General features: G+C 43.8%; 1 protein-coding gene across 1 annotated transcript in view; it reads right to left on the reverse strand.

Moving 5' to 3' along the window:
- The window catches only part of CCDC30 (coiled-coil domain containing 30), a 120,399-nt gene that overhangs the window by 19,099 nt on the left and 85,930 nt on the right, over nucleotides 1-15,370 (reverse strand). Inside the window, exons 11-13 of the mRNA XM_052637145.1 lie at nucleotides 14,538-14,692; nucleotides 9,548-9,710; nucleotides 2,676-2,788 (exon numbers count right to left, since the gene is read on the reverse strand). Of these exons, the coding sequence (XP_052493105.1) occupies nucleotides 2,676-2,788; nucleotides 9,548-9,710; nucleotides 14,538-14,692 (431 nt within the window). The remainder of the gene's footprint in view (nucleotides 1-2,675; nucleotides 2,789-9,547; nucleotides 9,711-14,537; nucleotides 14,693-15,370) is intronic.

Consider the following 15,370-nt stretch of genomic DNA (forward strand, 5'->3'; position numbering starts at 1 on the left):
CCCTCCCCTCCCTCTAACGGCAGATACAAAGTGCGAAGAGCGCTGTGCAGGTTAGCAGAGGGCTGCGTTCTAGTCTTAGATTTGTCATTTTAATATGAGCTGAGCCACACATGTTCCTTTCCATGTTTCCATATTTCTCAGTGATATGATCATCAAAGCAAGATACTGAATATCAATGACTGAAGAATTTTCCACTATACAGCAGACAGTGGTTTTCAAATCACTATTACTACCATCAACGTAGGAAGTGAGAACATAAGAGAATAAGAAGCTTCAACTTAAAGAAACAGTAGAGATGAGGGGTGCAGAGCTGGAAGCAGGAAAACTAAAAATAAGAAGATATAATAACAGCAGTACGTGAACCGTGAACTTCCAGATGTTCAAGCTGGTTTAGAAAAGGCAGCGGAACCAGAGATCAAATTGCCAGTATCCGCTGGATCATCGAAAAGGCAAAAGAGTTTCAGAAAAACATCTATTTCTGCTTTATTGACTATGCCAAAGCCTTTGACTGTGTGGATCACAATAAACTGTGGAAAATTCTGAAAGAGATGGGAATACCAGACCACCTAACCTGCCTCTTGAGAGACCTGTATGCAGGTCAGGAAGCAACAGTTAGAACTGGACATGGAACAACAGACTGGTTCCAAATAGGAAAAGGAGTATGTCAAGGCTGTATATTATCACCCTGTTTATTTAACTTCTATGCAGAGTACATCATGAGAAACGCTGGGCTGGAAGAAGTACAAGCTGGAATCAAGATTGCCAGGAAAAATATCAATAACCTCAGATATGCAGATTACACAACCCTTCTGGCAGAAAGTGAAGAAGAACTAAAGAGCCTCTTGATGAAAGTGAAAGAGGAGAGTGAAAAAGTTGGCTTAAAGCTCAACATTCAGAAAACGAAGATCATGGCATCTGGTCCCATCACTTCATGGCAGATAGATGAAACAGTGGAAAACGGTGGCTGACTTTATTTTTCTGGGATCCAAAATCACTGCAGATGGTGACTGCAGCCATGAAATTAAAAGACGTTTACCCCTTGGAAGGAAAGTTATGACCAACCTAGACAGCATATTAAAAAGCAGAGACATTACTTTGGCAACAAAGGTCCATCTAGTCAAGGCTATGGTTTTTCCTGTGGTCATGTATGGATGTGAGAGTTGGACTATAAAGAAAGCTGAGTGCCGAAGAATTGATGCTTTTGAACTGTGGTGTTGGAGAAGACTCTTGAGAGTCCCTTGGACTGCAAGGAGATCCAACCAGTCCATTCTAAAGGAGATCAGTCCTGGGTGTTCACTGGAAGGACTGATGTTGAAGCTAAAACTCCAGTACTTTGGCCACCTGATGCGAAGAGCTGACTCATTGGAAAAGACCCTGATGCTGGGAAAGATTGAGGACAGGAGGAGAAAGGGACGACAGAGGATGAGATGGTTGGATGGCATCATCGACTCGATGGGCATGGGTTTGGGTGGACTTTGGGAGTTGGTGATGGACAGGGAGGCCTGGTGTGCTGCGGTTCATGGGGTCGCAAAGAGTCGGACACGACTGAGTGAATGAATTGAGTAACAGCTTTGTGCTAGACACTGTTCTATTACATGTATTTATTCATCATTTAATTCTCCCAACAACTTTATGTGAAAGGAATGGCTATTTTGCCCATTTTAAAGATGAGCTATCTCAGGCACAGAGAGGTTACTTAACTTGTCCAAGGTCACACAGCTAGTTCCTAATAGAACCAGGAATTGTACCCAGGCAATACGGCTCCAGAGTCCATACTCTGAACTACCATGCTACACTTCAGAGAGGAGGAGAGTGGGAGGAATCTGGTGGGATGATGACCAGGGAATGCAAGAAAGAGCAGGAAGTCTGGGAACACAAATTTTTCTTGAGCACCTTCTATATACCAGGGACTGTGGATAAAAAGATGAATAAGGCTGTGGCCCATGTCCTTTAAAACCTATAGTCTGGTGAGCAAGATAGGTGTCAATCACATTATTTCAGAACAACATGGTGAGTTCTTAAAGAATCAGAGACAGTCACCTACAGAAGGCCATAGGGACACGAAGAGTGAGCGCCTCATCCAGCCCAAGCTGAAGGTGTCAAGGAAGGCTTGTCTGAGAAGGAAGAGTTGAAATGGGGAGAGCATGGTTCAGACAGGACAGCATGTGAGGGGAAAAAGCCTGAAGGCAAGTCAGAGGGATGTATTTGGGGAACAGCAAGATGTTAGATACTACTAGAGCTCAATAAATAGCAATTCCCTGCTTCCCTGGTGGCTCAGACAGTAAAGCGTCTGCCTGCAATGTGGGAGACCCGGGTTAGATTCCTGGGTTGGGAAGATACCCTGGAGAAGGAAATGGCAATCCACTCCAGCTCTTGCCTGGACAATCCCATGGATGGAGGAGCCTGATAGGCTACAGTCCATGGGGATGCAAAGAGTCGGACACGACTGAGTGACTTCACTTTCACTTTCCCCCTCCCTCTCTTGAGAAGAAATAAGGCCCCACACCTCCCTAGAAAAAGCCCGGTAGGTAGAACTTCTGGGAAGGAAGGACAATGGTGTTGGTGTTCTTGAAGTCACCTCGGTGAGCATCCCCTGCTGAGCTCGGGAGCTGGCTCTCTAAGAAAGAGCTTTACTCTACACAGTCCTCTTCTAAGGGGAACTTATTTTTGTTTACCTCACATGGAGATCAAACTGTTTCAAAAGGTGCTCATTTTGTTCACATAGAGCTTCCTTTTCCTGCTGCAACACAGACAGCTTCTTTGACAATTCCTGGTTGCTCTTGAGATGCTGAAAAACATTTAAAAAAATGAGAATACACAGGTGAAGAAAGGTGTGATGTTTGAGAGCATGTAAACGGGCAAAGCCTTTCTTCTAAAAAAGGCTTACAGAAACCATAGTAGCTTCCTGTGATTTTTACACCTCCAGAATTTCTGAAAGCTAGTAGCTCCTTTTCCTGACTTGTGATTCCTCAGTCCTTCCGACAGTGGTGGAAGCCTATATGAAAAGTCTGACAACTCTAAGATGTGTGGGGTGGTTAGCTACATCTGACCACGTTAATGAGCCCTCAAGGAGAAAATGGCCAACTCAGGGTTTGCTTACTGGAACAAGGCATACTCAGAAACCCAGGGCACTTCCTTCATGTGGGCAGCAGGTCAATATATCCAAAATCCAAATCCAAACTTCACCAAGTAGGTTGCAGAACTGCAAGCATAAGTTGACCTCATAGCCTTGCTAGATCTCTTATATGAAAAATAGTGTTTTATTTGGAAAACATGGAAATCTGAGAACTGGGAACAAGAACATCTGACAGAATCCCAATAACCTTGAGCACCCTGGCCTCAAAACCCTCCTGAGCCCCTCTTATCAGCATAAGCAGTCCTACTGTCTCAGGAGACTAAGCACCGTGTCTCCAGGACTCTTCTGCCTGCACCTGGGGCATCTACCTGTGCAATGATACCCGTTGTTCTTAAGAGCCGCCCCTATACCACCACCACTGCTTGTCTTTGCCTCGAATCCTACAGTGAGAGTCAGATCCCAGCACATCCTGGGGAAAAGGAGTTGAGTATAGTCACTGACCTAGGAGGACTGACATACTGAAAGAATAGAAAGATTTTATGATGTTAAATTGGCAGAAACCTGAGGAATATACATAGGACTGTATTCCAAGGGTGTTTATACTAGGGAGAAAGGAATATAATGTTGAATAGGCTGAATTTACTGACCTGATGGATACACTTACAGAGATTCAGGGTTTAATGTATTAATTTAAACATCTAAAGTGACTTTAATAGTTTGCTTGGTTGGTGGACTGAAAGTTGGACTCTACACTGACCAGGGTTAAATGATATTCAAACGCCATACTAAGAGAGAGGAAAGAATCCACAGTCTTAAGTAGATAGGAAGTTTGGAGTAGATTTATCATAGCTGACCTGCTCACCCAACTCATCATGACCCTCACATGACTCAGAAGACATTCCTTTCACAAAAGTGAAAGTGAAGTCGCTCAGTCGTGTCCGACTCTTTGCGACCCGTGTACTGTAGCCCACCAAGTTCCTCCGTCCACGGGATTCTCCAGGCAAGAATACTGGAGTGGGTTGCCATTTCCTTCTCCAGGGGATCTTTTCAACCCAGGGATTGAATCCAGGTTCTCCCACATTGCAGGCAGACGCTTTAACCTCTGCACCACCAGGGAAGCCCTTAAATACAAGAATACAGTCTCTCAGAAAACCTCCTATAGAGACACAGAACTTCAGATCCAAGTACTAACAACAAAGAGTTCAAGGGACGAAAAGAAGCCAGGTTGAAAGAAGAAGGGGGAGGAGGTGGGAGAAGGGGGGCAAAAGGGGTGGCCTTACAGACGTCTCCTGCCACCTACAGATACCCAGGCATTATGGGACTTTTCTCTGGGCCTCCAGAGAAGGGAGGACTGGAACTCAGCCCTACCGGAAACCAGAATTTGAGTTCTCTGCCAAGAGGAGGTGATCAGTCTCCAATCCTCAGCTCAGGCTGAGGGCCCTTCACAAAGGCTTTGCCAAATACAGTGGTGAGTACCAGATTCCTTGAAATGCTCCATAACACTCTCCTGTGAGGATGATGGTGGGAGATGCCGACACTGGAATTGAGCCCTGATTTTATGATGGGGGGTGATGCTACTGCAGAGTGCCAAAAGTCAAGCACAATGCTTAATCCCCGATACAAGGTGGCCATTAGTACTGCTATGAGACAATAGGGCCAGAGATAAAACCAAATGGCTAGACTCATAGCAATCATTGGTTGTACTTAACTGGTCACAGTGATTACAGAACTAAGATAGATGAGCAGCCTATTAAAGTTTTACTTGAGTTGTATTTTTAAATAAATAAATGCACCTGGGTCTGGGGAACAGAGGTGCAATTTGAATGACAACAGCAGAGAGTAATGGCCTCTTACTCAGTCCTCAGACCTGAGCCGGTTCAGACCCAGGGCCCTTTAGCCAGGTTTTCTTCAGGGAGAACCTGGTGTGTGGCACTGCCACAAGCATGTGAGCTTCTCCCAAGCCTTTCCCAAAGAGATCTGTGGCCTTTTACCCAGGTGACCGGGCACTGGAGAAAGGGGATTATGTAGATTTGGGGGGAATTACATGCAGTCCAGTGGTTCTGAGTCAGCACTAGCACCATGGAACCCCAAATGCAACTGAGATTCAGACTTCAGAGTGGGGACTTGAGGAATTAAGGTGGAAAATGGGAGTTTGAACACACAGAGTGTCTTAGAGTGTGTCTGCAAAGACTCACTGGCTCAGTATAGGTTTCACGATGGGTCTAGTGGCTTTGTGAAGCTCCCCAGTTCGGAGAAGGCAATGACAACCCACTCCAGTACTCTTGCCTGGAAAATCCCATGGACAGAGGAGCCTGGAGGGCTGCAGTCCATGGGGTCGATGAGGGTCGGACACGACTGAGCGACTTCACTTTCACTTTTCACTTTCATGCATTGGAGAAGGAAATGGCAACCCACTCCAGTACTCTTGCCTGGAGAGTCCCAGGGGCGGGGGAGCCTGGTGGGCTGCCGTCTATGGGATTGCACAAAGTCGGACACGACTGAAGTGACTTAGCAGTCAGTTTGTGAATTTCCCAGTTCTTGAGTGTGCAGTCAGCCTAGACAATATGGAAGAGCAGATTCTCCTTGCTGGCTTTCCAACCTGAGGCATGAGGGCCATTGATGATAGAGGAGGCCAAGTTCTTAGAAAGCCTCTTCTGAGTCTAGAATCAACTTATACCACCTTTGTTCCTTCAGCTCATTTATCAAGCACCATCAAGGCTGTCTGGTTTTAGTGGTGCCCAAAGCAAGACAAAGAGCTGTGCTGTGCCAGGCCTGGTGCAGCCTGCTCTGCCATTTGGGCGTTATGATCCAGCAGACCCAAATTCGCCCCAAGTTTCTGCGGTAGATGAGGAAACAACACAGAGCCTCTGGAAAGCTTTAATCTTAGGATTTGGGAGGAGAGTCATCTCTCCTCTCAATCACCTCTCATGGTTGGCCACAAGATAGAAAGGGTCGAGTAACCTGAGCTGCCCTTCCTGAAACGAGGTGTTCTCTTACCCACTGAGCACTGAGCTGGGCATGGACAGCAGTACTCCGTCCTCAAACAGAACTGCTATGGAAAATGCTGAGCAAGCTGCATGAGCAAGTGAGAGCTGCTTCTATTGTATCACCACCTCTCTCAGCCCAAACCTATGGCCTCACGGGGAGTCATGTGTTACCTTAGCCGAGAAAGAGTAATTTGGGCCCGATGTACTTATGATTCTGTACAAAATATGGCAACCACTTGAAATAGGGCTGCTGCGACATGATAGCCCCAACTGAGGGGTGGTCCTTCAGACCGGTGGGAAGGGAAATCTCAGTGGGCAAAGTTTGCGTTCACTTTGCCTGGAAAGAGGGACGTCCAGAGGCATGGATCGATGCTAACTCATAGAAAGTTTCTAATAGTTTGGCCAGATGATCAGGGATTTGGAAAGACCAATATTGGAAGATTGATGAAATGTGTCCTGCCGGTGGAAGTGTCCCATGCCTGCACTCTCCAGCAGGGTGGTCACTAGCTGCCTGCAGCGACTGAGCACACGAAACATGCCTAGTAGGTCTCAGGAACTAAATTTTTAATTTAAATTTAGAGAGCCACAGTGGCTAGCTGACACAGTATTAGACAGCATGAACCTAGAGTGTGAACATATATGCGCCTCGTGTGCTTTTCCACAGCAGAGGGCTTCTACAGAAGAGGCGGCCCTCAATAATTGAGTGGAAAAAAAACAGTACATTCTGCAGATGTCACTTAGGCTCTTTTTCTATCCTTTATGTGCTCACTCATTTGGGCTCATGTACAAAGTGGACAAGGGGTCACCAAGGCTAATCTACTCAATTTGCCAAAAGCAAAGATCAATGTTGAGCTATTGATATGGGACCATCCACTGTGTGTGTGTGTGTGGGGGGGGGTGGTGGTGACAGTCACTGGATAGTAAGTTTATTATACTGGACCTCTTCCACCACGGAGAGAACAACAATTTGTCCTCAGTGAAAGAGACACTGATTTTAGACACGGATTTTCTTTCTCTGTCCACAGTGCTTTTGCCAGGACTACCATCTGTGGGCTTTCCAAATTCGTTATTTCCTGTCATGACATACTACTACTCAACATAGTTCCGGAACAAGACAATCATTTTAAAGTAAGAGAAGTGAAACAAAGTCTCAGTCATTGCTCTCATCATATATCCTACTATCCAAGAAAAAACAAAAACTGCAAAACAGTGGAAAGACCTATGGAAGATGTAGGTATGATGCCGACCAGGTGACAACATCTTTTGAGGTTCCCTGTTGTCCTATAAGATGATGTCTAAACTTTCAACCAGTGATTGATGTATGCTGTGGTCTCTCTCAGAGCCAGAATATGGGAAAGAAACCAAGAGCTGGAATGGGAATGGCTTTTCAAACCTATATCCCCAAACATGTTTATTGGTAGTTAATTTATTGTATTATTGGTAGTTAATTTATAATTAAGTTTTTAAAGTTAGTATATCCATGTGGATTGAGACTGAAGAAGTAGCAATTACATTAACCATAAATAACCACAGATACTGTTGGGACTTTCAGAAGCTAAGTGTATCAATGAAACAGGAAGCAGGGCACAACCTTTAAAAGAATGATATAACTGTTGAAGATATGACAAAAACTGGCTGAAAATATTAGGGTCAAGATGGCAGAAGATTTAATTTCCCCTGCCATCTATGGGGTCGCTCAGAGTCGGACACAGCTGAAGCAACTTAGCAGCAGCAGCAGCAGCAGACCTGATTATATGCGCACTTCCTTCCAGCCTCATTATATGCTCACTTAATTAGGTAAGTGATACACCCACGGGTGCCAGACAGACCAAGGCCAATCATAAAAGGCCAAAAAGGCCATACGGCCCAATTCTGCCCCTTCTCCAAAATAGTTGGACTAATCTTCCCATCATTAGCCTATGAAATTACTCAGTCTATAAAAACTAACTACGCCATATTTCTGGACTTCTTGCCTTTTGCGATGGTCCATACTCTGCCTGTGGAGTGTGTTTCTTTCAGAGGCACTCTGGCCTTTTGAGTCGGACCACAATCCACCTATGGAATGTGTATCTCTCTAAATAAATCCACTTCTTACTTATCACTTTGTCTCTCACTGAATTCTTTCTGAGACAAGACAGAAGAACCTGAGCCTCATTAAGTCCTGAGAACACGTGTGTGATCTCGATTAAGACAACGGGTTCAAGCCCCAATCTGAGTTGCGCTGTTTCATCTTCATTTGTATGAGTGACAGTGCATTCTACTCAGTGGAAGCATACTATTCTTCTTGCAGTTTATAAGGCTGAATATAGGTAAAAGGGATGGGATGGAAGCTGCTTATACAAAGTAGATTGTGACATTGCTCACCAGGACCCTTACTTTTCTAAGCTCTCCCCTGTGCTGCAAGATTGGAAGTCTGAAAATCACATTTCCCAAACTCCCTTGACTGCAGAGTTCCAGTTCTGTTTCTGCAAATCAGAGGCACATGCACACAGTCTGGAAAGCACGGGGGAAAGCGCAGGAAGAGCCACCACGCCCCTCTTGTGCGACTGTAAGCAGACAGGGTAGGGAGTCTCCAGAGAAAGAACCAGGCATGATTTCTGGACATAAGAGAAGACATTTTTGGCTTAACCCATTTTGTGATCTAAACCTGGCCACAATGCTTGTCCCTGAACAGGTCTCAGTAGTTCATGATTTTAAGGGAAGTGAAGAAGTGCAAGAAAAAGCAAAAGCAGTCAAGAAACAATGGTTCAGTGATAAAATTAGCCCTAGTTCCTCCTCAAGGGAAATACATAGCAATCTGATACATGTCTTTGAGTTTGGCAGGAACTAAGGCCCCCACTTAGGTGGAGGACAGAAGGGTGATGTTGACCCTCATGACTTCTATCAACTAAAGCCTGGACTCTGGACCTTTGCCCCAGTTCGATGCTGAATTCTCCTTTGCTCAAGCTTCTTCATAAATACGCATGTATCCTTAGCTTAAAATTTGCTGTTTGAGGAGACACTGCTTTGGGAAAGATCCCGGTGTTTTCACTTGCTGCAAATAAATCCTTTCTTCTCCTCATCTATTGACTTGGCTGTGTCTCTTGGCTTGACACCAAGGGCTAAATCCAGTTTCTGGTAACACTATCAGGTAGATGAAAGAGGGAAACTTTTGAAAGGGCTTTGGGAGAGTTCCTGCTAATCTCCTACAAGGGTTGGTTTCCCTGTGGTTTCCGAACTTCTGGATTTATTGAAAGCTAGCAACAGTTCTTGCTGACCTACTCACCCCTACCTCTCCCTTCCAACAGTTTCGTAAGCATGTTATTCCCTGTGTTAAATTCCTTCTTGCTTGAAATATCTAGAATAGATTCTGCTTCCCTGTCTGAATCCTAAGTAAACTTAATGGGTAAAGTGCTAGGCATTTACGAATTATTAGCTCTTATTAACTATCAATTAGGTCTCAGGGAACAGGAAAACTGAGAGGCATACCTATTTGTCTTCTTACCTCATCAGATTTTCTTTTTTCATTTTCCAGTTCTTTAAGTTGGGCCTTTTGTTGCTGAAGTTTGATTTGTTGCTGAGAACTGGTCATTTCCAATAGACTCTCTTTTTCCTGTAAGATTTTCACTTGCTTCTGTAGCTCATTCATATTCTGATCTAGGAGTTTCCTTAAGGCAATTAATGTATATTAAATCACACAGTGAATTGCAAAGCTTTGCAAAAGAAACTCTTTGACCTAAAATTGTTAGAGTGGGCACAGGGGAATTCTTTTGTTCAGTGAGATAAAGTAGCGGTCCAAAATGGGCAAACATCAAAGAAATCTCCTTTGTGATGGAACCTTTTCTTAGTTTCCTCTTTTCTGAAAACTACCCTAAGAAGAAATAATCGTCCTTATTTCACAGAGGAAGGGAACTCGCCAACAACCAACTCATTGAAAAAGATCCTGATGCTAGGAAAGACTGAAGGCAAAAAGGAGAAGAGGGTGGCACAGGATGAGAAGGTTGGATAGCATCACCAACTCAGTGGAGGTGAACTTGGGCAAACTCCAGAAGATAGTGAACGACAGGGAGGCCTGGTATGCTGCAGTCCATGGGGTCACAAAGAGTAGGACACAACTTAGTGACTGAACACCACCACCACCACAGAGGAAGCTGTGGCACTGAGAGGCTTAATTAACTTGCTCCAGGTTGCACAGCTACAGCAAGATGGAGGTAGGGCTCTGATTCTGAACTCTATAGTCCTTGTGCTTGTCCACACTGCTTTATGAGTTGAATCCCTTCATCTCCTTGCTTTAATAAGGGGCTGTCAGTTACAAACACTCGATACTAAGGCACATGAGTTAACACTGCTGTAACATTCTCCTTTACTCTTCAGAAAAAGTCCAAATTCTTTTTTGGACTTGTGGGATCTTAGTTCTCCAACCAGGGATTGAACCTGGGTCCTTGGCAGTGAAGGCGTGGAGTTCCAGCCATTGGACCACCAGGGAATTCCCCCAAATTCTTCAATATGACTTGTGAGCTAACTTACCTTTCTAGCTCCATTTTCTTGCCACTTCCTCTACCCCAAAACATTTTGTTCCAGGCAAAATGAAAAATTTTCACTTCCCAAGATAAGTCATCCTCCACATTGATTAATCCCCTGCAACTCCAACCTTGTCCCTAGCCTCCTCTTCCAGGTCTTCCTTTACCTGATATGTTCCATTTAGCTTTCCGTAACAACTACTTTACTTTCAACTTACATAGCTTTCTTTGAGGAAGGCTTTCTCGAGCTTCCTGGACCAAATTAGGTGTCCCTGCTATGTGTTACCTGAGCATACTAAATCTCCCTTAGCATAACCCTTCTCATACTTCGTTATAGTTGCACAGTCCTATCTGTCAGGATGGCGGTGGCGGTGGTTAAGTTGCTGAGACACGTCTGACTCTTTGTGACCCCACGGACTGTAGCCCACCAGGCTCCTCTGTCAGCGGAATTTCCCAGGCAAGACGGGAGCGGGCTGCCATTTCTCCATGAGCTCTTCCTGACTCAGGGATCTAACTCACGCCTCCTGCACTGGCAGGTGGATCCTTTACTGCTGAGCCACCAGGGAAGGCCCATGGTCGGGATAGTAACTACAAACTATTTTATATCCGCAAACAGTCTAAAAATATTTTATACAAACTATGATATAGCTGTGTAACAAAATGCTATACAACTATTTAATATTCACTTCAGTTCAGTTCAGTTCAGTCACTCGGTCAATGTCCGACTCTTTGCGACCCCATGAATCGCAGCACACCAGGCCTCCCTGTCCATCACCAACTCCTGGAGTTCACTCACACTCACGTCCATCGAGTCAGTGATGCCATCCAGCCATCCCATCCTCTGCCGTCCCCTTTTCCTCATGCCCCCAATCCCTCCCAGCATCAGAGTCTTTTCCAATGAGTCAACTCTTCGCATGAGGTGGCCAAAGTACTGGAGTTTCAGTTTCAGCATCATTCCTTCCAAAGAATACCCAGGACTGATCTCCTTTAGAATGGACTGGTTGGATCTCCTTGCAGTCCAAGGGACTCTCAAGAGTCTTCTCCAACACTACGCTTCAAAAGCGTCAGTTCTTCAGCGCTCAGCTTTCTTCACAGTCCAACTCTCACATCCATACATGACCACTGGAAAAACCATAGCCTTGACTAGATGGACCTTTGTTGGCAAAGTAATGTCTCTGCTTTTCAATATACTATCTAGGTTGGTCATAACTTTTTTTCCAAGGAGTAAGGGTCTTTTAATTTCATGGCTGCAGTCACCATCTGCAGTGATTTTGGAGCTCCCCCCAAAATAAAGTCTGAGACTGTTTCCACTGTTTCCCCATCTATTTGCCATGAAGTGATGGTACCAGATGCCATGATCTTAGTTTCCTGAATGTTGAGCTTTAAGGCAACTTTTTCACTCTCCTCTTTCATCAAGAGGCTTGAAACCATAAATCCATAACAGAAAAATAGATGGAAAAGCACAATATTTGGATATTAAACGTATTCCTATTTAAGCAGTACATGTTAAAGAGAAATTTTAAAATTACTGTAAACTACATGTATTTTACAAGGCTTCCCAGGTGGCATAGCGGTAAAAAAATCCACCTACTAACGCAGGATACCAAGAGAGGAAGGTTCAATCCCTAGGTCAAGAAGATTCCCTGGAGTAGGAAATGGCAACCCACTCCAGTATTCTTGCCTGGTAAATTCTATGGACAGAGGAGCTGGGCGGGCTACAGTTCACAGGGCTGCAAAGAATCAGACACACTGAGCGAGTTGAGCACGCACACCTTGTGGCAAACTCCCTCGGGTTCTCTTGGACCTGGAGCTGATAGTGTTATTTGTCCCTTAGAAGTTTGTTTTCCATTCATTATTTTTGTTCTGCCTCATTGTATGTTTGCCCTAGGGCTTTCTCTAACTTTGTGAGCAGTGCTTTAAAAGGTATACTTATTGTAGTTTATTCAGGAACTAGCTGTATTAAAACAGGAGAAGGGTGTCATCCTGGTAGGAGTGACAGGGAGACAAGTATTTTTCTATCGGACCTGAGTGAGTTCACTATTCACTCAAACATTCATTTATTCACTTACTCAAAGATTCATTTATTTACAACATATTTGCTAAGCACCTACTGAGTGTCCGGCTCTACACTAGAGGTTTCTTTTCTTTTCTGACTGTGCTGAAGAGCAGCATGTGGGATCTGCGTTCCCAGACCAGGGATCGAACCTGCAACCCCTGCAGTGGAAACATGGGGTCCTAACTATTGTACCTCCAGGGAAGTCCTATACTAGAGGTTTCAATTAGAGCTGAAAGTAAAGCTTCTGAGCTTAACAATTTATGGGAATGGCTATATATCTTTTCAGTAGTTAAAACTACCAAGAAGTTTCTTAAGACACATGTTCTGAGTGCCACAGAAGTGCCAATATTTATACTGTCTAAATTTTAAAATTTTACTATTTTTTATCAATTTTTCCAGCTTCATTTTTTATGGAGTAGTAACTGGAAACAGTGTTAGACTTTATTTTTTGGGCTCCAAAATCACTGCAGATGGTGACTGCAGCCATGAAATTAAAAGACCCTTACTCCCTGGAAGAAAAGTTATGACCAACCTAGATAGCATATTCAAAAGCAGAGACATTACTTTGCCAACGAAGGTCCGCCTAGTCAAGGCTATGGTTTTTCCAGTGGTCATGTATGGATGTGAGAGTTGGACTGTGAAGAAAGCTGAGCGCCAAAGAATTGATGCTTTTGAACTGTGGTGTTGGAGAAGACTCTTGAGAGTCCCTTGGACTGCAAGGAGGTCCAACCAGTCCATTCTAAAGGAGATCAGCCCTGGGTGTTCTTTGGAAGGACTGATGCTAAAGCTGAAACTCCAGTACTTTGGCCACCTCATGCGAAGAGTTGACTCATTGGAAAAGACTCTGATGCTGGGAGGGATTGGGGGCATGAGGAGAAGGGGACGACAGAGGATGAGATGGCTGGATGGTATCACTGACTCGACAGACATAAAAGTTTGAGTGAACTCTGGGAGTTGGTGATGGACAGGGAGGCCTGGTGTGCTGCAATTCATGGGGTCGCAAAGAGTCAGACATGACTGAGCGACTGAACTGAACTGAACTGAACTGAGCATACATATGACAATATATGCCCATGACTTGAAGTTTAGGGTATATAAGATCATTTTAGTAAGAATCCTAATAATAATCAAAACCCTTCTAGAAAAAAACATGACAGCTCTTAACTACTATCAGCTTGTTAATGATTAAGATGCCTATAAAGTACTTGGATCTTCTTTAAAGAAAATCAGCTGATAAATACAAAACAGCAACCGCATTCTAGTCTGCATTTTGTGCCAATCGTGTTAAGAGTTATCAAAGCAGATCCAAGAGGATCATATTTCATAGGCAATCCATTCATTCAAGAAGATTTACTGGTGCACCAAGCATGTTCCAGAACAAGAAATAATCCCTGCCCTTGAAAATTCCACACTCTAGTATGAAAGGCAAGCAAGAAAATAAACAATCAGAATATAGTGATACATATATATGTATATGTATATATACACACACACATACACACACATACATATATATCACCATGTATAGATGTGGGGCTTCCCAGATGGTGCTAGTGGTAAAGAACCCACCTACCAAAGCAGGAGATGTAAGAGATACTAGTTCAGTCCCTGGGTTGGGAAGATGCCCTGGAGGAGGGCATGGCAACCCACTCCAGTATTCTTGCCTAGAGGAGCCTGGCAGGCTATGGTCCATAGGGTCACAAAGAGTCGGACACAGTTGAAGCCACTTAGCATGTACACACATATGTGTGTGTGTGTATATATATGTATATATATATATACGTGTATATATATATATGCAGTTTTGTAGTTGAGTTTACTTCAGTGGGGACACAGAGGAAATGCAGTGGTAAGTTGACATTGCTCGTAAACTCAGGGGTGGTTAACCCACAGAAAAATGACATCTTTGCTCTTCTTACCTCTTCTGTTGTTCTTCCTGATACTGTTGCTTTATTTTAGCTTCATTTTCTATTGCTTCTTTTATCCTTTCCTCTAATTGCTTCTTCTCCAAAATACAAGTGTCTGTTAGACTGACTTTTTGAGCATGTTCCAATTTCTGCTGCAGATCCAAAATCTTAAATGAAAAGAGTTTACAAATAAAACTTTAAGGGTGACTTATTTTCCAATTAGGGAAATACCATATAGATAGCAAACAGTAGTACTAACATAAAAATCTCATCTGAAGAGTGTGACTAGGTTTATTTTAAAATTAAATTACTTACTTGTTGCAATATGCAATACGTTCACATAATTTAGTGTGTGTGGGTAAACTAAGCTACGAAATCTCCTTTCCGTTCTATACTGTCTTCTTTCCAGTTTTCCTCCACCAAACAGGTAATCACTGGTATTAGTTTCTTGTTCACCCTTCTAGAAATTAATTTATGTTTATATAAATAAATACTGGGGCTTCCCAGGTGACTCAGTGGTAAAGAGTCTGCCTGCAATGCAGGAAACACAGGAGACTTGGATTCAATCCCTGGGTCGGGAAGATCCCCTGGAGGAGGAAATGGTAACCCACTCCAGTATTTTTGCCTGGAAAATCCCATGGACAGAAGAACCAAGAGGGCTACTACAGTCCATGGAACTGCAGAGAGTCGGACATGACTGAAGTGACTGAGCGTGCACCTTGCGTCCTGACACACGTGTGCAGTAGAGTTTCCCTAGCTTTTATGACTAGTAGTAGAAGTGATGGTTGGTTGTATGGTATATATACATCTTTAACTTAACTAGATACTAATGCCAAATTGCTTTC

This window comes from Budorcas taxicolor, chromosome 3, assembly GCF_023091745.1.
Source record: "Budorcas taxicolor isolate Tak-1 chromosome 3, Takin1.1, whole genome shotgun sequence".
NCBI classification, from domain to species: Eukaryota; Metazoa; Chordata; class Mammalia; order Artiodactyla; family Bovidae; genus Budorcas; species Budorcas taxicolor.